The 21228-nt window shown below is 42.2% G+C and overlaps 1 protein-coding gene across 8 annotated transcripts in view; it reads left to right on the top strand.

The window, feature by feature from the left end:
* Nucleotides 1-21228, top strand: part of LDB3 (LIM domain binding 3) — a 136057-nt gene that overhangs the window by 87813 nt on the left and 27016 nt on the right. For 6 of the 8 annotated variants that reach the window (XM_088129624.1, XM_088129634.1, XM_088129666.1 and 3 more), the window contains 2 exons: nt 14271-14306; nt 19323-19502. In XM_088129624.1, the coding sequence (XP_087985750.1) occupies nt 14271-14306; nt 19323-19502 (216 nt within the window). The remainder of the gene's footprint in view (nt 1-14270; nt 14307-19322; nt 19503-21228) is intronic. The other 2 variants (XM_088129646.1, XM_088129658.1) reach the window with 2 other exon arrangements.

Raw genomic sequence — 21228 nt, 5'->3', positions numbered from 1 at the left:
TCTTTTATAACCTATCAGGCTGATCTATCTAATTTTATCCTAAGATATCTCAACCCGTGATATAGCCATGAAAGTAGTTATTATGTTTAATACATGAAAATCAACAACACTGTTTAATTCTGTTCTCCATCATATATCTTCCTGATGAAGATGTCTATCATATCTACATATATGTCTTCTTTTTTATTTGCTGAAGTTAGGCCAAAATTGGAGGCCTCCTCAAGTTTGGGGCTCCTAAGGGCTTCACAGCAGAGGATAGCAAACAAGGCTTACAAAGAGTGTAGCAACTTTCAAAAGCTGCTACAATCAACTCAGAGACTTCTTACCACATAAACCATGTAGAAGTTGCACCTTGTACTCCATCAAATGATTCAGGTGAATGGCCTCTGCACTGCTATTTAGATGTTCAGATGGGTGTGCTATTTTGCTAGATTGGAGGCATTTTCCAAGTCACCCAATCAAACCCATTGCCTTGAGACCTGTAGTATTGTCAGTTAAAAATGTGCTCCTCAAAGAACTGGCACAACATCACTTTAACTTCCTTGAGTGAGAAATAAAATGTAGTAACATCCATTTTTATTTGAAAAACTCGTTGTGCAGGTTATACCCTAATTTGTAGCAAATGGCATATATTTGCTGAATGTGATTTGAAATAGCAATATTCTGTGCCTCATGTAACGTGCGCTGCTCTCGTGCATCTCAAGCTTTTGAAATTATGACTGCCAACATGGTTTGCCACTGAAGGACATCATGATAGGGCCGAAAATCAGTGATGATTTTCTGAAGGACATCACTGAAGGACGTCATGATAGAGCAGAAAATCCGTGATGATTATCCATTCAGCCAGCACCAACTTCCACTTTCTGCCTTGGTGAAGAACCAGTGCTCATGGCAGAAGTTGTCAGAGACGTGGCCCCTGAAATCAAACCCTCTGTGATTTTGTTCCTCTGCCTTTTCCACCTAGAACACCATTTATCCCTTGGAACATTGCAGCCTTCCCAATCTAGGATCCTGCCACATCTCAAGATCCCAAATAATGATGTCTTTTTGCTTGATGGCAAAGGATGGTAAGAATGCCAGGCCTACCTGCCTAGAAGGTGTTGAAATAGAAAAGGCAGGGGTGTTGCGTTACATTCCCCACCTCATACTGTTCGTAACAACAGTGGAGTTAGTAAGGCACGTGGTCTTTACAGTAACCAGGTTTTGGCAATTAAAGAATATATAGGCTTTTTTTTTAAGTATCTAGCGTGCATGAGATCAGTTTGTAAAGCTGTTGTTGAACTCTCTCTTCAGAATTAATATAGCAAAATGGTTTTTCAAAATTCACCCACCTAGGCAATGCCGCAAGTCTTTAAAAAGTCACTGTTTCTGATGTTTTCACAATGTGATAACATGTCGTTAGTTCTTTATACGATGTTGGAAAGGCCTTTGATAACCATCCCATAGAACGATGCAAAATTCAACACAAGTTGCCACCCCAATTTACGAAAGACTTTGCTCACGAATTAGCACAGCAAAGCAGGGTCATTCTTTGGCGCTCCGTCTTCTCTGTATTCACTATGGAAATTCATAACGGCTGAATGAGATCCGACAGAGCCCCCATTTTCTTCTATTCTTTCACATTTCAAAATGCTTAGATTTTTTTTATTTTATTTTTTTTAAAAAGGGTACTTTTACTCTCTCAGGCCTGGGGGCTGTCTTTTTGTGACTGCTGTTTCCACGTGCCTTTTTTTTCAATATCAGACTACGTGGGGCTTCAGATTTACAAGCTATCATTTAACATTGTTCCTTCAGAATGGGACTGTTGAGATACTAAGGAGTGTCAGTTTCTTATGAGATTCTTGAAATCGTCATGCAGACATGGAAAGACACACTTTGACTCAATTATGGTTTTCTTTATTTTTTAAAAAAATAACCTTTGCTTGGAGCTCCTATTCATTTTCATTGGAGTTGTTCAACTAGAAAATTGAATAACCCACTCCATCTCCACCACCACCATCTCCACCACCTACCACCATTAAGCCATACTCCCATTTTATAAAGCACCTTGGCTGTGATGGAATGGAATTATGAAGGCCAAGCTCAGAGAGATAAACATTTTCTTAGCTCCCCAGAACAGCGTGGGAGGAACAAAAGGATGAGGCTGGCACCTCCCTGAGGAATTCACACTGTTGTGGCTGGAGGACTTTGGGAATTGGGGTTTTAGTCTGGGAAGACTCTTGCTAGAGGTTGTAGCTAATAAACATAGCTGGACTGAATTGGCATTGTCTCTTGGAGCTCCTTGGGCTAGGCCTGACATCAATCTTCCTAGACTAAAACCCCAGTTCCCAAAGTCCTCCAGCCGCAACAGTGTGAATTCCTCAGGGAGGTGCCAGTCTCATCCTCTTGTTCCTCCCATGCTCTTCTGGGGAGCTAAGAAAATGTTTATCTCCCTGAGCCTGGCCTTCATAATTCCATTCCATCACATTGGCTAAACTCAAACCAAACAAACCATCTATCTGTGTACCCAGCCATTTCATTAAGTTGTAATATGGTGTGCTTGTTTTGGTTTATCATGCTGTGTGAACACAGCAATTATGGCTTGGAGGTGTCTTTGGGGGGGGGGTTACTGTGATATGCTTTTGTTCTAGGGATTATATTACTATTTTTGTCTTGTTCCTACCTCAGAATGTGCTCTCAGTGTCCAACAATCACGGCCAGATTCACAGGAGTCTCTAAAAACCACAAAAAGGGGATTTGGGTTGTAGCTGCCTTAGTCAACCTGGTTTATGACTGACTGTGAAGCTAGATATTTTAGCAGTATCTAAGAGCAGAACTCTAGGTTATAAGCATCGAGGGACAGACTTGTATGAACTTCCCCATTCACTATGGCATTCAGCGCCACGTGAGAAATAACGTCAGCACTTAGCAAGCATTTCACTGAACTTATGAAAAGGGAAGAAAGAAGCTGGGACAAGGTTGCCCTGTTCCTTAGATCTGTTGAATTCTGTCCTGGAAGTCACCTGCTCAAAGACCAGGCGCTGTGCCTTTCGTACCTCCAAAGATGTACTTTATGTGTTTTAACTGTATGTTGTATGTGCTTCTCTCAGTTTGATGGTAACCAAGACCCTCTTCATATCTATGAATGCATGAAAGAAAGAAAGAAAGAAAGAAAGTAAGAAAGAAAGAAAGAAAGAAAGAAAGAAAGAAAGAAAGAAAGAAAGAAAGAAAGAAAGAAAATCTGTAATTCATAAGATTGCTGGATCCCACTTGCTAACAACTGAGTGGTATCTCTAGCCTCTGCTAATAGTGTCACTGATAGAGCTCCTGGTTGCTAGCTACATGTTTTTGTCACCCTCAGACTTCAAACCATGTTCTAGTGTGCTTCTGGAACCCTGGAGAAAAGCCATTATTTTTATTTACTTGTTTTATTTATTTATATTTCAAATTTGATCACTGCCCATCTCACTAGGAAGTGACTCTGGGTGGTTTACGGTAAAAACTGTAACAAAGATTATAATCGATCCTTCCTTCCTTCCTTCCTTCCTTCCTTCCTTCCTTCCTTCCTTCCTTCCTTCCTTCCTTCCTTCCTTCCTTCCTTCCTTCCTCTTCCTACAGTAAAAAGGAAGGATTATAACCTTTGGTCTGGTAGCAAGCTGGATTGTGGAAAGAGGGAGGGAGGGAGGGAGGGAGGGAGGGAGGAAGGAAGGAAGGAAGGAAGGGATATTAAGTCAAAGGCAATACACATGTAAAGCGAAAAGCAGCATGTCCTGGAAAAGCTTCTGTCTGTAATCTAATTTATCCTTCTCTCAGCCCCTGTCAAGTCTGGGAAACAGTAGAGGAGGCACTGCAGTCATTATGCTAACAAAAATTCTGGAAAACGGGGTGATGCCCAAATTAACGAGACATTAATTATGATGTGATTGAAATTAAGGCACACTTTTTAAAAAAGCAATTTGCGCCTAAGGGGGGGGGTCCAAGGAGAACTGGAACTGCAGGTGGGGGGAAGAACCGTTCTTCTGTGCCTTCCCCTGCCGCGCTTCTGATGAAAATGTCCTTCTGGGAGGAGGGAGAACTCAACTCTCTGCCTCCCCCCCCCTCCGGGTGGTGATGAGCTTCTGCGGGCTAATTTCACTCAGACAACTAAGACAGTATCGCAGCCAGCATAGCCATCAGGCCATCTTCCTGGGTTCCTTGGGTTGCTACAGGAATTTAACAATGTTTTTACAAGCAGACGTATTCACTGAGTTGAAAAATCCACTGAGAGGTCTGATTGGATCCGAGTTTTCCGAGAAAGCAGGGATAATTCGCCCACTTCTCAGTAGTACAGCGGACTCTTTTCTTGCTGTGGCTGCTTCTGTGCACGGCAGCGCATTTACTGTGGGCTTGAGTCATTATCCTTCCTGTAGACATTTTCAGGGAAAGGCAGCCCATCTTCAGATGAATTCCGCAAATCTGCTGGAGGTGGGATTGTTCAAGGGAAAAGCAGAATCTGTGGGTGAGAATGCAACACACAAACAGTGTTGTAGAGCATTTCCTCTCTCTTTCACCTAATCTGATTCATCCTCCAGAACTGCATCTAAACAAACTTAAACCTCTGAAGGCATTTGCTTCAGGAAAGGGGTGTTAGTACCACAGCAAACCCTCCGAACTGAAATCAATTGCTTTTGTACGAATCTTTTATCTTCTATTATTTCCTGTCCCACCCGTCCCTTTCAGACTGCTAATGCTATAGGGTGTGAGCCCATTTCAGGTCATGAAAGAGCAATTCCCACGTTGCAGCAGATTCTGGGTAAATTTAATACTTGTGGAAAGAGCAAGAAGTTGCCCAGAATCTGAGAAAGGCATCTTGCAAATACGACTCAAATCGAATTGAGTTCTTACTAACCTACAATTGCGGGTGTCATGTTGTTACTTAAGGGACTCTCCTCTGTTTTACTGCAACGCTGATGCGATTTGGATTTTATAATTTAAAATCCAAAACGGATTGGCATCAGCCATGCTTCTCAGCTTACTCACAGGCAATGCTATCATTTCTAGGGGGTGTGCATTATTCACGCGGTCCCTAATAACGGACATCGAACCTCTCCACCGCTCCTCCGATGAATGCTCGCTGGGCGCTAACCTAGACGCAGAAAGCCTTTGTGTTTTGTTTGTCCGTGACGTCAACGTGTGTTGCTGGAGCAAATGGCAACTTTCTGGCCAGAAAATGAATTTCTAGCAAAAGCAGCCCTGTCAAGCCAAACCGAATGAGGCCAAGGGAGGGGAAACTTGGTTCTTTTAAATTTTAAAACAATTCTGATTTTTCCCCCCAAAAAGATTTGTTTTGTCCTTTTCCATTTTTTTCCTTAACACAGAATTTTGAGGCAACTTAAATCCAAATAAATTGCCCTAGGCTAGGCAGGGGAATGATGCCCACGGTCCATAACCCTATCTCCCCCCACCCTTCTCTCTCTCTCTCTCTCTCTCTCTCTTTCTGTCTCTCCCCCCCCCCCCCCTTTGTCTTTTCATGCCACAGGGAGAGGTTTGAAACGGAGCGTAACGGCCCACGTTTTACCAAACTGCGCAACTGGCATCATGGCCTCTCAGCGCAAATCCTTAATGTCAAAGGTTAACTGTCCTAGGGCTAAGAAGCCAAGCTGGAAGAGGAATATAATATAAGCGCCTTTCCTGAGTTTAGCATAGGAGCATCCCAAACCCTGAGAGGCTAAAACCACGACAGCCCTTGTTTTCTGGATTATTTTTTTTCCTCCAAATGCTTGCCTTTGTTATTACGGCTGGCCTGGTTTCTTTCAACCACCCTGTAAGTTCTCTAACTTGTAAAATGGCTTGGATTTGGTTGGCTTTTCTTAGATCCCCGGGCATGGAAGGGGCGGTGCGGCTTGCCTGTTATAATTTCTGGCTTTTAAAGAATGTATATTGAATGGGGAAGTGGGTATATATTGCCAGATTAAATCTCCCCTGCTGTAGATTAAAGAAGACTGGAATTGGGAAGTCGGGAGATAAATGTATTGTCCCTAGGGCTTGGGTCTGTCAACGCTCTAGGTCTCTTAGTTGGCAGAATTCAACGATGTCATATTGGTAAAGACAATATGGTGTCCTGGGTTTAGTTCACATTTTTCTTGTGTGTAGGGCATGTTTAAGAGGCAGGGTTTAACATTTACTCGCTGTGAGTAACGGAGTTGGAAACAGGTAGCTCAGACACTACAGAAGCAAAAGGCACAAGGAATTACCTTGTAAAGTTGGCCTGAAAGAAAGGAGAATATATAAAATAATTTATGCACTGAGTTGTTGAAAGCATGGTGTACCTTTTAGACAAAATTTTACCTTTTATGTATTGCGGTTGCTTTGAAATTCACTTTTCTTGTATATAGCAGTGTGGTTTATCTGAAATAAAGAATCTTAAAACAGATGAACTTATTTGCCTCTTTACCTTAAGCACCTTGCTTCAATGTTCTCTTTAATTTGGAATGGGAAATCTTTTTTTTTTTTAATTGCATACTGTTAACTGAAAAATTCTAATACAAGAGAATTAGGACATGCAGAAAATGCTTGGGTTAAGCAGAGAGATTTCTTCTGGACTACAACTAAAGCCTTGTGGGTTTATGCACCTTGAAGTCCATTTGTTCAGTTCGTGGGCCTTCACTGCTTTCTGGACACTCATTGTTTGAGGGAATGCACACACAAATAGGTGTGTACAGCTGAAATCAGGGGAAAAAACAGGATTTGTAAAACAGATAATAGGTTTTGTACCTCCCTTCCCTTTCCTCCTTTGCAAATAGCTGCTTGGCACAACCTAAGCCCTTGACTGCTGACAGAGTTACACTGAAGTTAAACATGCCAAATTCTGTGTTGTATTGTGTCCTGGCCATTTCTTTGCACTAGTTTTTGCACTATAAAGTGTTTCTCTCCCAGCACCCTTTGTCCTGCGAGCAAATCTGCACAGCCTCCTTACCCTGGGGTGAGAACGGCTCCCTAATTGTTTCCAGAAGAATGGTCCCCATGGGCATCTGTTTCTCATCATCTCCCCCTAGCTGAGCTGCCCAAGGGTGGCTTTAGGTCCTCCACTCTGGAATGGTGGCTTCCCTCTCATCATCCCTCCAAAGACTGCGGGCAGGCAATCTAGGACGTGTTCATGTGTGGGAGAGTGGAGGGCTGAAATGGCGAAAGCCAGCTTCTGCAGCCATTTTGTTCTGGCTTTGTAAGTGGGGTTGGTCAACCAGTCCATGGAGAGAGTGCCAAGGCCTGAAAGTGATTTGCCTGCCCCTGGTTTAATGCTGCCTGGCAGGGAATTCCCTCCCCAGGAGAACGGGCTTCTCATTTAACGTTTCTTAGGGTAGTTGGCAACTCCCACACAAACTCTACAGCTCAACCCCAATTCTCAAGAGCACGTATCCAGCAACGGTGCAAATCCAGATGATCCCCTCGGTGGCAGCCAAGAGGTTGAAAAAAAAGCAAACAACCGCTGCCCTCTCTTGGTCCACGGCTCCCAGAGTTGACTGGTTAACCCGTCATTTCAAGAAATAATAAGTAAAAAAAAAAAGTTCAGTTGTTTGATGGTGCGATAGGAAAGGAGAAGAAAAAAAACGCAGTGCTTGGAATACCCAGGGCTGGAGGAGGGTTTTCACGTGGTAGGGGGTGTTGGGTGAGAATGAAAGAGCCTCTGGTTGTTACATCTTGAAGCGATACGGACAGCAGGGCAGCACAGCCCCATCCCAGGCCCCATTCCACGATAAGGACGCACCGTGAAGGGAGCGAGATTTCGGGCAGGAGGATTTCCCCCGGCTCCAGGAAGGGTGAGGAGCACAGGAAATTTGCTGTGGTTTGTGGCCCTGTAAGTGCTTAGCACCCGATTTCCTGCGTCTTTCTCTGAAAACGTCCACCTCTTTCAAGGGACACCACTCCCTAATTCATTTAGATCAAAGCCTCTTACTATCCCTTTTCTCATTTTCCACCCTTTGCTGTCGGGTACCGTTTTCTTTCTCCCTTCTCCATTTTTATTTGTTTCTTTAGCCAATATATATGCTGCCCATGGCTAAAGTAGATACTACTACTAGCTGATAAAAATACAACAACATACATCAGAAAAATCCAACATGAAACAGTAAAATTCTCAAAGGTCTACATAGAAAGATAAGTCTCATGTCCCTTTCTCAACTATAGCAAGGGGGAGGGTAAATGTCATCTCCCGTGGTGGTATTCCAGAACATAATCCCCAGCATAAAAGGACAACCAGAGTTATCTGTCCATGCTGTGAGTGCACACAGACTGCACCGGTGAGGGCAATCCTGCAGCTATCTTTGGTGTAAACCATGTTTTGCACCCTAGTGAGCACCTCGTATTGGGTTTGAAAAGTGACTAGTGACTGAACTTAGCTTCTTTGTATTATATTGAGGTTTATTTATTCTAACAGATATGATGTCACCACACCGCCCCAAAATAAGTTCTCGTTGCAGCCATCGTGTGCACATCAGAAAAATAAAATAGTCTTTGAAGGCAAGATGATAACCCCCAGATGTTGTGACTGCAAGTCGGCTTAGGAAATGGAGAGCAAGTCTGGGTCATTGTGGTCCTGTTCTCTGGCGTCTTGCATTTTGGTCTACAATCTAGGATCTACTGTCTGAGCTGGTGACCCTAATGGAATGGTTGGTCTGCCAGGAAAGTAGGGAAGTCTTAACTTTTGGGGAAAAAATACACAGAAAGGAAAGGGAGATCCACGAAACCGTCTCTTGCTTCTGGTATGCATTACAGTGAACGAATAAAGGACGCTAATTATGATAGGCTGGGCCGTCTCCATTCAAGTGGCCGATGGGGATATTGTTTGCGTATCCTCCTCTACTAAACCAAAGAAACAAACCCTTGCCATTTTTTTTCTAAAAAGGGAAACGGTAGCCATCAAAGGAAGTCTTTTAAAAAACAAGCTTCTCTCTTTGTATTAGCTTTCTATCAGCAGCCACGGTTGAAAATGTGGGGGAGCACGGAAACCTCGGAACTCTGCCCTGAAGGTTGGTGCAATTTGCCACCACGGAATAGGCCAGTGTGCCAGGGAAATGGAGATTGAGGAGGGCAGAGTAGGGGAGGAGAGCACCACCTCAGGTGGCTTTGCTCCCAAAAGATAGGCATTAATACAGACTAAAGGCCCAGTCCAACGTAGGGGGATTCAAGCCTACGGGAGGCATAAATTGGGGACAAAATTGGGGAGGAGCACTTATGAATGTCAGTAAAGGCCTTACGACCATTTCCCATGCGGTCGAAGCATCAGAGGCATGCATGGAGGTGCAGTTCTTCCGACATTTTCCGAATTTCTGGAAACAATCAGTGTAAAACCCCCCAAAACCAGCACTCGTATGTACTACGTACTCCAGATTTCCACTGGGAATCCATGATAAACTAGTAGGTTTCCCTAATGGTTGGTATCTCACCGAAAAGTGATTTGTTTCAATCTCTCCCAAATTTAAAAGGCAATGAGTGGGAGTAGGACCATTAAGATGAACGTTAAGAATGTAAACTGAAGCAAGGTTGGCATGGGGAAATGTCATTTTTCCCTTCAGCGGAATCTCAGCCAACCCACAGTCCTTTTCTGGGTTGGCAGGAGATATTTAAAGAACAGTTTTGAGAGTCTGTTTTGATATAGCAGTTCCTGAGAGGAGAGACTGTTTCATGTGCAAGAAGGAGCCAAGATCATGTACAAGTTGTTGAAGTGCCGTCAGCCAAGGACGCTGGTGTCTCTGCAGGGCGAGGGGACCGTTTCATTGTCAAGCACAGTTTGCAGATGTCTCAAGGGGAAAGTAAGGTAGCTATGATGTGGCATGAACAGTAAAGCTCCAGAAATGCTAGCCTGCCTCTGTGGAGACAGGTAGCCCAAGGGCAACAGTTCTTACCCACACAGTGCTCAGAACCATCAAGAACAAACCAGACATCTCCACATCTCTCATACTTTCCTTGGATTCTGGATCAAGGCTTCTTTGCCTGTGCAAGTATTTTACCTCTGTTGTTAATTTGGCTTCACAGTTGGGCTTTCAGCCCCAGAAGCCAGAGTTTTATCTGTTTGTTGCCTCTGGCAAGCATTTAGTTCTCATCTACACTACACAGAGAGACTGGTTTTCAGATCTTGCTTCTCTACCAGTCCTTCCCCTGTAAGATGTTTTTCCATATTCATTTGACATACCCGGTTGCTGTGTTGACTGAGCTCCTATTCCACCATCAGGCATTAAATCTGGTGAAGCTTCTAGACCGGAGGTATCCATGGGGGGACGAGTCAAAAAAGTCAAGATGGAAACTGGGACAATGCAATCCAAGCCCTGCTGCTTTTTCACATGTGTCTGCAACCACACAGCCGCCGCCACCATCTTGACTTTTCTGACCCCCTCTGTGGATGCTCTTGAAGCAGAATCAATGGTGAAACTAAAAACAATAATATTTCATAGATACATATGTATGAAGTGGCAAACTCCATTTTTTTCTGTGCTTAACTTTAATTAAAAAAAAATATATCCACAGTCCTGAAAAAAGAATGAATGCTGCAGGATTAAAGCAGGATTAAACAGAAATTTGATCTGCTGCTGGTCAATTTCCTATGACTAATTGAAGCTTTCTGCCTTTCTGCCTTTCGGTCTTTCTATCTTTCATTTTGTTTTCTTTATATTTGGCTATTTTTGTATATCTATCTGCAATAACAATGATGCTTTTAGACATAAGACATTTCTGTTGTGTTAGTCTTGCCAGCTAATCTAACAGAAGTCGATGGTGTTCAGTATGAAAATACCCAGAAATATTTTTTCTGACAGAGAAAAAGAAAGAAAAAATTATTTTTCTGTTCCATCCTCCTGTTTTAAGGTCTATTTTTCACATCATGCAAAACTGAATGTCTAAGATTTTACCATTTCGCTCTGCAAAATATGTAAATTTCAGCCTGCGTATCTAAACCATGTGCTGCATTTTTTCAGAAAACTATATTGTCCAAAATTCACTGTCTTTCTCAAACCTGACTCACAAATCGTATTTGTTTAGGCTCAAGGTTTTTTCACTAACCATCATGGATGATTTGACCCTTATATACAACTGATTTGATTCAAGATTAGAGGCTAGGATGAATGGAAAAATACTGAAAACAATCCCTAGTTATTGGATCTTCTTCTATGCCTTGGAGATAGATACTCAAAGAAGCGACAGTCCATAGTAAAACAGAGAAGAGATTATCAGCATTATCAACAGTGAGATACTGCACCCAAAAGGAGGTGGTAGTTCACACTTGCTTGTAAATTTTTTGATTGTTCATCATTGAATGTCTGTTTTGTGTCAGAGCCAATTCTCTTGAAAGGCATCATTTCTGCAGAAGTTTGGCCTTGCGTGGGCACGGTTTGCTTGCTCGCGCAAGTTGTTACTTGATCTTTAAATCATCAGATGATAAACAGGCATGTGGGAATTGACCTGAGGCTTCTGCTCCAGGATTTGATTTCGATTTCGAAAGCCGAGAGTAAGCAGTAATGTAATTCCTCTCCATCGGCTAAGATATTCAAATTATATCATCCAATATAGCTTTTTCGGGCATTAAGAGGAATTACTTTGAGTCATAATAGCTGGCATCAAAAGTATTCAATAATTTAGAATGAAGCAATGCTTGTTGAGATCTGCACTTTTCTCTTTCCTTTCCTCTCAACTTGGAATTGGTTCCATTATTTTCTACATTGCCATAAAGAAAGATATTATTTCATGATTTCATATCATTCTATTTCATTTCTTCCTTTCTTTCACAACTCCCCTGCCATTGCTAAGTAGTAGCTATTTTGACATAAGCATTTAAATAAAATGGGTAGGTAAGATACATGTAGCCTTTTTGGCCTGGTGCAAAATGATGGAAGAGTACAGTGAAATAGTAAATTGCAGTTGGGTTGGCTGCTCTGCTTAATTCTTTCAATTTGCTGAAGAGAATTCAGTCAGGCATGCTTGCCAGGCAGCTGGACCCCTGCCTAAAACCAAGAGTGATTCTTTCCCAGCATGCTTTTAACAGAGTCTTCTTTAGCGAGATTTATTGGAATTAAAGGCATGGCATTACAAGAAATCTGGCAGCTGAACTATTTCCCATTTAGAACCAATACCTGTGGCCATTATGATGGAGACGTTCAGGTTTTCTTTCTAACTACCTTCCTATGAACTGGTGAGGAGGCAGGTCTTTTCACAAACAATGGAGAAGATTGCAGCTGGTTGTTTCCACGATGGTCTCCTGAACCTTTATGAGTTTGGGAACCAGGTTTAAGCATACCAGTGTGGTGAATTTATCTGTAGTACTTTATAGGTTAGCACAGATAACCAACTTACAGAAGAATTATATCATACCATAATTTACTACTTGACAAATTACTATCCACAGTTGCCCATTCCTTTGCAGGGCTGAAAAGTGATATAAATATATTGAATGGTAACATGCACATTATAAAAAGTTCCACTTGGTATTGGACTGCCTGTCCTCACCTAGTTTTATTTACTCCAAGACCCATACCCCCATAACAGGGCATAGAAGCTGGATGAAGCATGCATCATTGTGATCCAGTAGCACAAGGAGACAGATTTAGTAAATCCTGTCTAAAAATGGAAAGACTCCCTCTGTTTATAGAAATGACAAGCAAGGAATCCCTCCAATTTTAGAGACACCCAAAATCTAAAGCGGTGCAGTGCAGACAGGACATCGAAGCAGTAATGGAAAATGAGTGACAGTTATCTCCACAAAGGGCCGTAACCCCTTCTCAAATCTTCATGGGTGATCATTTGCTGGTTAATGAGGGCAATTCAAATGATTCAAGAATGGCTTCCAGTTCATGTACTGGAACAACCTAGAGTTTGTGAAACTTAAAAAAAGATATTGATTCTATTTGAACACACACACACACACTTGCTGAAACTAAGGATCTAAATGAGAGACAGATACAGAGAATAAACCATATGCTAAGGGAAGTGTCTAATAACAGACACTACTCTTTTGCCAGAATGGAAACATGTGATCAACAAGTGAAGAAAATGCCCTTATTCTCTTTGCGTTCCAACACTTTATTAATGGACAGATTAGAATTGATGCTTGATTAGCGTTATCAGTCCTCATACATCTGCTGTGGGGAAATATATGTAGCTCTGTATGGATCACCAAGAAATGCTTACTGCAGCTGTCACCAGATTACAGAAATTGCAGTCATTAATCAGTTAAAATGTACACAATTCTGCAATTAAAATGTATTTGCATGTAAATAGAATGATTGAAGTGAAGGGGGAGAACCGGATTGTGGATACTCTATGTATGTCACGGAGTTCAGTTTTGTTTGAAAGATGGAGCAGACACCTCTCTGGAATGGTATTTGTCATTTGTATTACAATGATTTTATACTTGCACCAAATATGAAGCCTGGTTAAAGGAGAATACTGTAATTAATTGAGCTATTTTTGGAAGCTATCATTGCTATGTAAACTATATCTTGAAGAGAAAATGACCAGAAAGGGAAAAACGAAGTTCTCTCGTCTCATAAACATGCAGACAGAGGCCAAGGGAAAGAAAGATATAGGGGCAAAGTGTGAAGAACCTTCCCCTTATCTATCTCTTGACCTTTGCCCAACTGGTCTAAAGGCTCATGCATGCAATTCCAATAATTATTTGTTGGAATTCCAGTCTCATGCATATCTACTGGGGAGGAAGTGCTGTTAAATGCAAGTGTCTTTCATTCTGACTCAGCCATCAGGCATAGGATTGCATCTGCCACTCTATTTTATGACATCTTGAGTTCTGGCAAGAGAATTTCCATTAGTTCTTTCAATTGTCCAGGAGGTGGCCTCACTCCTTGCACTGAAAAATCATTGTTCTCCATTTTTGCAGTATCCCCACTTGAGGCTGAAGATAGGGACTCTCAAGTCTCATTGCCTTTCCGTAGTGAATACAGGACTTAAGTCTCCATGTTAGAAAACTAGAGGTCAAGGAGGACATCTGGGAAAGCTGATTTGTAGGCAAGCTGGTTTTCTAAATGTACGAATTGATTGATTGATTGATTGATTGATTGATTGATTGATTGCAAGGTGATACATAGGAGCCATGTCATGACTGCACAGAAAGAGGTATCTTATCCCAGCAAGAACTGAAGTTCTGTCTCTTGGGTTAAATGCTGTGATCAATTTGCTTCCCTTACTATTCACAGTGGTTGTCTGTAACCAAGCAAGCTGGAGATGCCTTCTGCCTACTATCACTAATGCCCTGTTCCCTCACTGGGGGATTGTTCACTAAATTTATTCATACTATTCCCCTCCTTCCACAGAGGCAAGAAAAATGTTGCTGCGGCCTCTGAAAACAGGTAACGTGTATTTCTGTTTGATTCCGTGTTTCTTACCAGTCTCAGATCCAGCACATAACAGTCATGTTCAATGAACTTTTACGTGCACCTCACTAATAGTAGGCTTTAAACCCTCCTAACGTAGTTCTGGATTTGTGGCTATTGAGCTGATGAGGTCCTTGGGTAGACTCTCCATTTCAGCCTTTGAAATCTGTTTAATTCATTTGATATTTTGTTTTATGTGTGTGTGTGTGTGTGTGCACGTGTGCACATCCATTTCAGAAACCTTCTTTTGAGACTGATTTCCATTTCAATCAAGGTGGGTGTTAAATTTCAAATGTAAATCAAGTTGAGTACTGCTTGAGATATATCTCTTTCCAATTTTAAGTATATTTTTAAAAATATAAAATATATAAGTTTGACCATTTATGTCACAGAGAAGCTCTTTTGACCTGGGACTGCATTTCCTGCTTCTTCCTTGCCTGGGGGCTGAAGGGGTGAAAGTTGCAACATGACAGGTCTGGTGGAGGGTGAAATGTTTGAACTCCCTTTTCTTCATTAGGGGAAGAGTGTTAAGGGACAGAAATCTCCTCAAAATAAATGCAAATACACTCTATTTAGGGAAACATTAAAAAAAGGTTCTTTGGATATCTTAAATCTCTGGAAGGTGCAAGGCAATCATTTTGCTCATTAATTCTACCTTCCCAATCTCAAAAAATAAAAGAGAACTGAAAGTTCCAAGCAAACAGTAATAAAATTGAGCTGTAAAGATCAAAGACATTTCCACATTAGTTCCCAATCAACGTATCTTGGAATTTTTCTTGAAGAGCCGGTTCCAACGTAACGTTGAACGTGTCCTGTCATCCGGTAATTGTAAGGAACCTGTTCTTTTCTTTCACCTAAGCTGTGTGTTCTCTCACTCATTGCTGAAAAGTTTTTGCGTGGTTGTTGAGCTTTAGTGCAGTTTTAAACCATGTTTACTGCCTTGCTCTGGTGGACTGCGTAACCTCTTATGAGAAAGTCTCAAACCTACCAGAATACTGTTTATGTCTGTATCTCACCTTACATGCTTTCAGATGTTCTCATTCCCCTTATAAATACAAAATTCAATCAAGACTCAAGGCAGAGGACAATTATCCAAAGTCCTGGGCAAGTGTATGTGTATATAGTTTGCCAGAAGCCAGTTCCTAAGATCCTACTGAAGGAAACTTACAAATGTGTAAGTCTCACATAAATTATTGCATATAAAGTTGTATGGAGTCTATAATGCCTTCTGTGAATTCTCAGTGCATCCACCTTTCATAAGAAAAGCTTATCCTGTTTATAGCAGGCTGTGGCAGTTGTGTCCTACATCTTAACACTGATTAAACTCTGGTGCTGATATGCTGCAAATTACAGTTTGAATTCCCCTGTTAAGTGGCATTTCTATGGGTACTTTATTTAGAACTCCAGAAGACAGCTGTGCCACCTGACTGTAAACAGGGTAACTTTTGTTGATTGATTGATTGATTGATTGATTGACTGATTATGTGCCACCAAGTTGGTGTTGACTCTTAAAGACCACATAAGACAGACCTTCTTCAGGAAGATTTATCCACAACCTGGTCCTTCAGGTCTTCTAGCAGCATGCCCATCACTGGTGTATGTGAGTCCAATCAACTTCCTGCTGGTTGTCCTCTTCTCCTCTTTCCTTCCACATTTCCCAGCATTATGGATTTCTCAAGGGAGCTGGGTCTTTGCATAAGGTGTCCAAAATATAATTTGAGCCTGGTCTAACTTTTGTGACCAGTGGAGTGTTCCTCGCAAGGTAGAAATACACTGAGTGTTTCTTGTTTGTTTCTTATTTTTTGTCTTGTTTTTGCTTTTTTTCCTCCTAAACAAGGCAAGAAGAATTAACAAATGTGTGTGTGTGTGCACGCGCGCGTCCACGCAGAAAATATCTGTTTCATATATAAAGCAAATTATTATTCAGATAAATAGAGAAATGAAGCCCATGACTATGGAAAGTTATGTGCTGTCTGTTTGGAGGGTTCTAATTACTTAGAATATTATCTTGATACTTTTAGAATTGTGGTTCTTTTCCCATCAATTTTTCCTTTTTCTCTACTTCATTTCTTTTTCCTTCTGATTTTCTTCCTTTTTCTTATTAACTGTTTAATACTAATCTCAGTTGTTACCACATAGTTATAACCATTTTCATACCGCTATTTATGATTTAGAGTTATTGTTACAAATCTTTGTTTGCCTTGTTAACCATTTTAATTTGCACAAGGTTGAGGTTTTCAGGACTCATACAGTGAGCCTCAAAAAATGCATAAAATAGAGATGGGGAAAAAGGAAAATATGCACAATGGATGACTGTGGTGTACTTAAAGATAAATGCTTTGTACGTAACTACATTACATTAGAGATTCTCAAACTTTGCAGGTTCACAATTGTCTACAGTGGACTTGAACAGGCGAAGTTGGGAGCAAATCTGGAGTGAGTTTTGACAGCACGCCCTCTTAAGCTGGAACACGGTCAAAATTCGCTCCTGCCTTACCTGTGAACAGGCTTACCCATGCAAAGCGCAAGTTTTGATAGCACTCCCATCTTGCCTGATCAGGCTTTTTTAAAAAAACAGTTGTGACATTTCTTGAGTTGCTCAAGACCCACCTGCAGAACGTAGCGTGTTTTTCGGGCAGAAGAATGAAGGAACAACGTCTTTTATATTTTTGGGGGGGATATTGAAGGATCTAAAAGTAAAATACACTGAACTTCAAAATGTTGTTCTTTTGGTGGATAACTAATGACAGGCAGGCTGACTTGAAATATTTGTGAAGAGACTTAAGCACAATCTAAGGATTCAAATCGGAGATGTTTACAGAAAACATAGTCACATAGTTTTCGAGAGCCAAAATATTCAGATAAGAGAACCTGAAAGGCAACTTTCACAGTATCACTGATCTTGCATTCCCGCATAAAGCACAAACTCTGCATGACTATATCTGGACCAGTTCCAGCTCTGAGGTCAGCCAGTGCTAGGAAGTCTAACTGATCAGCCCAAACCCCTCAGAGCTGAATCAAAACATACTCTAGACATTTTCTGCAATCTCAGCAAGACGTGCTATGGTTCTGTGGGAGAAAAATGTCTGTGGAAAAGCTTTCCTGGAGGGGCCCAATGTGTCTGAAGGCAACAGTTTTAGATTATCCCCCACTCAGGTTTGAGTGGAGGACAAGAGAAGTGAAGAACGATGGTGATGCTCCTCAGCAGAGATCGGGTCAATAAATTCCTCTCCCTGAGCATGTTCTGTCTATGCAGGAAGTTATGCTCAAGGTAACTCATAAGTAACAGTTGGAAAATAACTCTGCAGGATATCAAATCCTGGTAAGGGTTTTACTAATGCACCAGACTGAGAAAGAAGCTGGCAGAGATCCACTTCCAGCTATTCATGTCACTGTCCAATTCAACTCTCTCTTTATTTAATTGATAACTGGAAAACCAGATTGTACTGTGGCTGAGGTAATAATTAATAAAACCAAAGTACACCGGAGTATTAAATTAGATCAAGGAAATCTGCCGTATGTCTGGGGCTCATGTAAATGATGGAAATGGTGTTTGAAGATTCTCACTGTCAGTTCTTGGCAGCGAAGTCATTCCGTACACTTGAAATGGTACTGAAGAAACCATAACGTTAAATTGGTGTGACTACCTGCATTCTGCTCCAGTCACTAATCATGCCTTGAGTATGTCCTTGAGATGGTGCTGGAGAATAACTTCAGTGCCACACTGTAGGGCACAGACTGCCATTCCTTCAGTATCCCCATTCCTTTAATTTTCTCACCCCAAGAATGAAGGCAAGGGGAGAGGTTGGCTTGCTCTTTGTGAATCCCATAACCAGATTTACTATGCAACGTTGTGATGGCATCACGTGCTCGCCAAGGCCCACGTGTCCTAGTTGTAGGCTTTCATGCAGTAGACTGTAGCATCATATCGTGGATTCCAAGAACTGAAAGGGATGATCATGAAAATGGTCTTGCCAAACCCTTCTGGGTAGCACAACGTGCAAGTGGATCACATTTGAAGGGTCTCCCATATAACAAAAACCTTGCCTGCACGTAGAAAACTAGCAGGGAGGCTGGAGCCTTTCTTCCCATCAGAACAGGATCCCCAAAGGACTGAAGTGTTCCCTGCAGTAATAGAAATAAGATGGGCAAACATCTGGTTTTAAGGAATGCCAGCCCCTAAAGGAGAGCATGTTTAGATTATAAAGCTGTACAATGGGGAGTTGAGATGAGGACTTCAGGTTCATTTCACCAAGGGTCTGATCACAGAAATACTTTCCCCGAAGGAATTGCGCAGGTAAGTAGAGAAAGATTAGGGGGGACTGGGTGAGGCATATATTAAACTGGTAACTATCTGAGAACTGGGGCAGGGTCAAAAACAGAAGGGACTGCCCTTTAACTTAGCACGTACGAGAGAGACACGTGGCAGCAGCTGAGATGGGTAAAGGAAAAAAAGCTTGTGAAATGTGTCCGAGCTTGCACCTGCTTGTCATATCAGTAGTCCCAAACATTGCCCTTCTTTCCCTCCATCTTCCCTTTTCGCACCCTGTATGTTATCCCATGCTTGCATCAAGAGCTCAGAGGGCTGCCCAGGTCTGCAAAGGGGAGTTGGATGCTGGAAATGAACATTGCCTCCCCCCGCCCCACATCCAACTCTTGGCCAGCGAAAAGGGCCAACCCTTTCCCCACATGTATGATCCATATCATGCTGCATTTCTTGCCTGGAATTACCAACGGATGCCCCTTCCCACAGCTGGGAGGCAGAAGCTGGTGAGGGGAGCTGTCCCGTCCCATCTGACCTCCAAGTGTGGCCAAAGCCTAACCGGTACCCTCCACCCTGATCTCCGTTGTGCTTTTGAGATATGCTATGAAAATGTTGAAGCGGGTTTCCTTGCCTCCTTGTATGTACCCTTTTTGATCTGCCCCTCGTGGACTTGTCAAGGCCCAGCATTTAAAGATACCTCTTGTTTTATCCGATTTAACTTTAATTAGTACCCCTGTTGAGCATGAGCCCGTGTCTATCAGCTGCGCCCCTTCTGCTATGCCTCCTGCTTCAGCCAGCCCGTTTCCTGCTGCCGCTGCTGCTTCTCACGCTGCCGCCCATCGGACGACGCAGCTGCCAGCTTCAGCTGCTTCCGTGGCCTACGACTCCACCTCGTCCTCTTGCCAAAGGTAAACTTTCATGCCTGTTCGCTTCATCCAGTGGCTTTGATGTGTGCACGATGCTAGGAGAAAGAATTAAAGGGGATGTGGGGAGGAGGAGCCCCCGTGTCTTGGAAGCTTTACTTCAACAGCTCTTTTCCCACAAGTTCGCCAAATCACCTGGAAGCCCCTGAAGAGATGCAGGCCATAATCAGGAGCGGAGACTCCTGTAAGAAAGGAATATAAGTGCCATAAATCCATTTTCGCTATTGCTATTTTAAAATCTCTGCCATTTCAAGGTCTTCTTCTTCTAGGAATAGTGATCTCTGAAGTAGCCGTCTCAGTTTAGTGAATGAAACTGTGCTTCCGAAGCAACTGATTTCTGGAGCACAGATATAAAAGGCCGTTTCAAGCCCCACTTTGGAGAATTTCAGTTTGTAGAAGACTAGTCTGCAGAACCACAGCTCATAAAATAGCTGCAAAATAGCATCACTGCGTGGTTAATATCACCACCCTCAGCCCCCATCTTCATATTTGCCTGGTCAGTCCAGGTTTTTTTTTCCCCTCATAATTGATAAAGCTCCACTGGAATAATCTAAACTAGGTCTAGGAGTTCCAGTGCATGATATTTCTTGGGATGACGCCACTGTGATCTGTTGCCAGAGGAAATCAGAGCTTCATTTCTAGATTCACAGACAGGCAGAAAAATGCACCTGACTATGTTCTTTCATTTTTCCAAGGCACACTTAATCCCCTGTTATGAGAGCTGGATCTGCCCCAGAACAAAACTTTAAACTGTATGTGTTTAATGAATTGATAGAAAACCCATGGACTTGGAATATTCCAGAGAGTTTGTGGTGCTTTGCTATTACATGACGTGTAGGCCATGTGCTGAATATCTATGATCTCAATCTCATCTCCGCCAGAAATACTCCAGGTAGCCTTAGCAAACCACTCAGCCCCCTACTTTCACCTGCAGTAGAGGATTGCCTTGCAAGTTGTGGTTTAGGTTCCAGAAATGGTGTGTGTAAATCATTACTTAAAAGTCAAGCATTTTTATCATTATTAGCTTAAGGTGCCAAAAATAGTTGGCAGAACTTTAAAAATGTGGGGGGTCATTGCTGACGCACATCTATGGAGTCTTTCCCAGCAGAGCAAAGCTTCGTTCTTTTGCCATTAGTTATCTAGGGCCGCTGCTTTGTAAGCAACTTTTGGGATGCTTGTGATCGTTGTGTGTGATTCATTTGAAATCTGGAAGATGACAGGCTGGTCTGCAAGAAAGAAAGCGGGGAGAGGAGGAAGCGAGAAGAGAGAGGGAGAGATAACCTTGTTTTCAAATAGGTGCTTGCTGGTCATAACATTCGAAGGACGAGCAAGATGGATAGGCCATCCTCAAAGTATTTAATCATCATCTTATATTTTAAAATCTCACTTGAGTTAAATAAAGGAGTAAAAGTCCAGAGCTCTTCTGAGGTCTGGTGGGAATGATGAACATGGTTAAGCCTTTCCATTCCTTCCTATCAAAATATGCACCGTGAGAATATGCAAAAAATATTCTCATAGAATGTGAGAAGGAACCCCGATTGTCCCAGCAGGGAACTGGCAGACACAAGCTATTGGAGTCTGTGCAAGTGGTGCTCAGGGCGAACCACCTTATCACAAAGATTGTGGAGCAGGATTCATGCACCAGTCTTCTACTCTCCTCCCCCACCCAAATTTCTCTCTTGCAATATTAATCAGGACTTAGTTGCAACCT

The sequence above is a fragment of the Python bivittatus genome, unplaced genomic scaffold, assembly GCF_059951505.1.
Source record: "Python bivittatus isolate LINGU-HERP-01145 unplaced genomic scaffold, Pbiv_v1 ctg000050_np1212, whole genome shotgun sequence".
Taxonomy (NCBI): Eukaryota; Metazoa; Chordata; class Lepidosauria; order Squamata; family Pythonidae; genus Python; species Python bivittatus.
The sequence above is the reverse complement of the archived record's forward strand: the minus strand, read 5'-3'. Positions and strand labels throughout refer to the sequence as shown.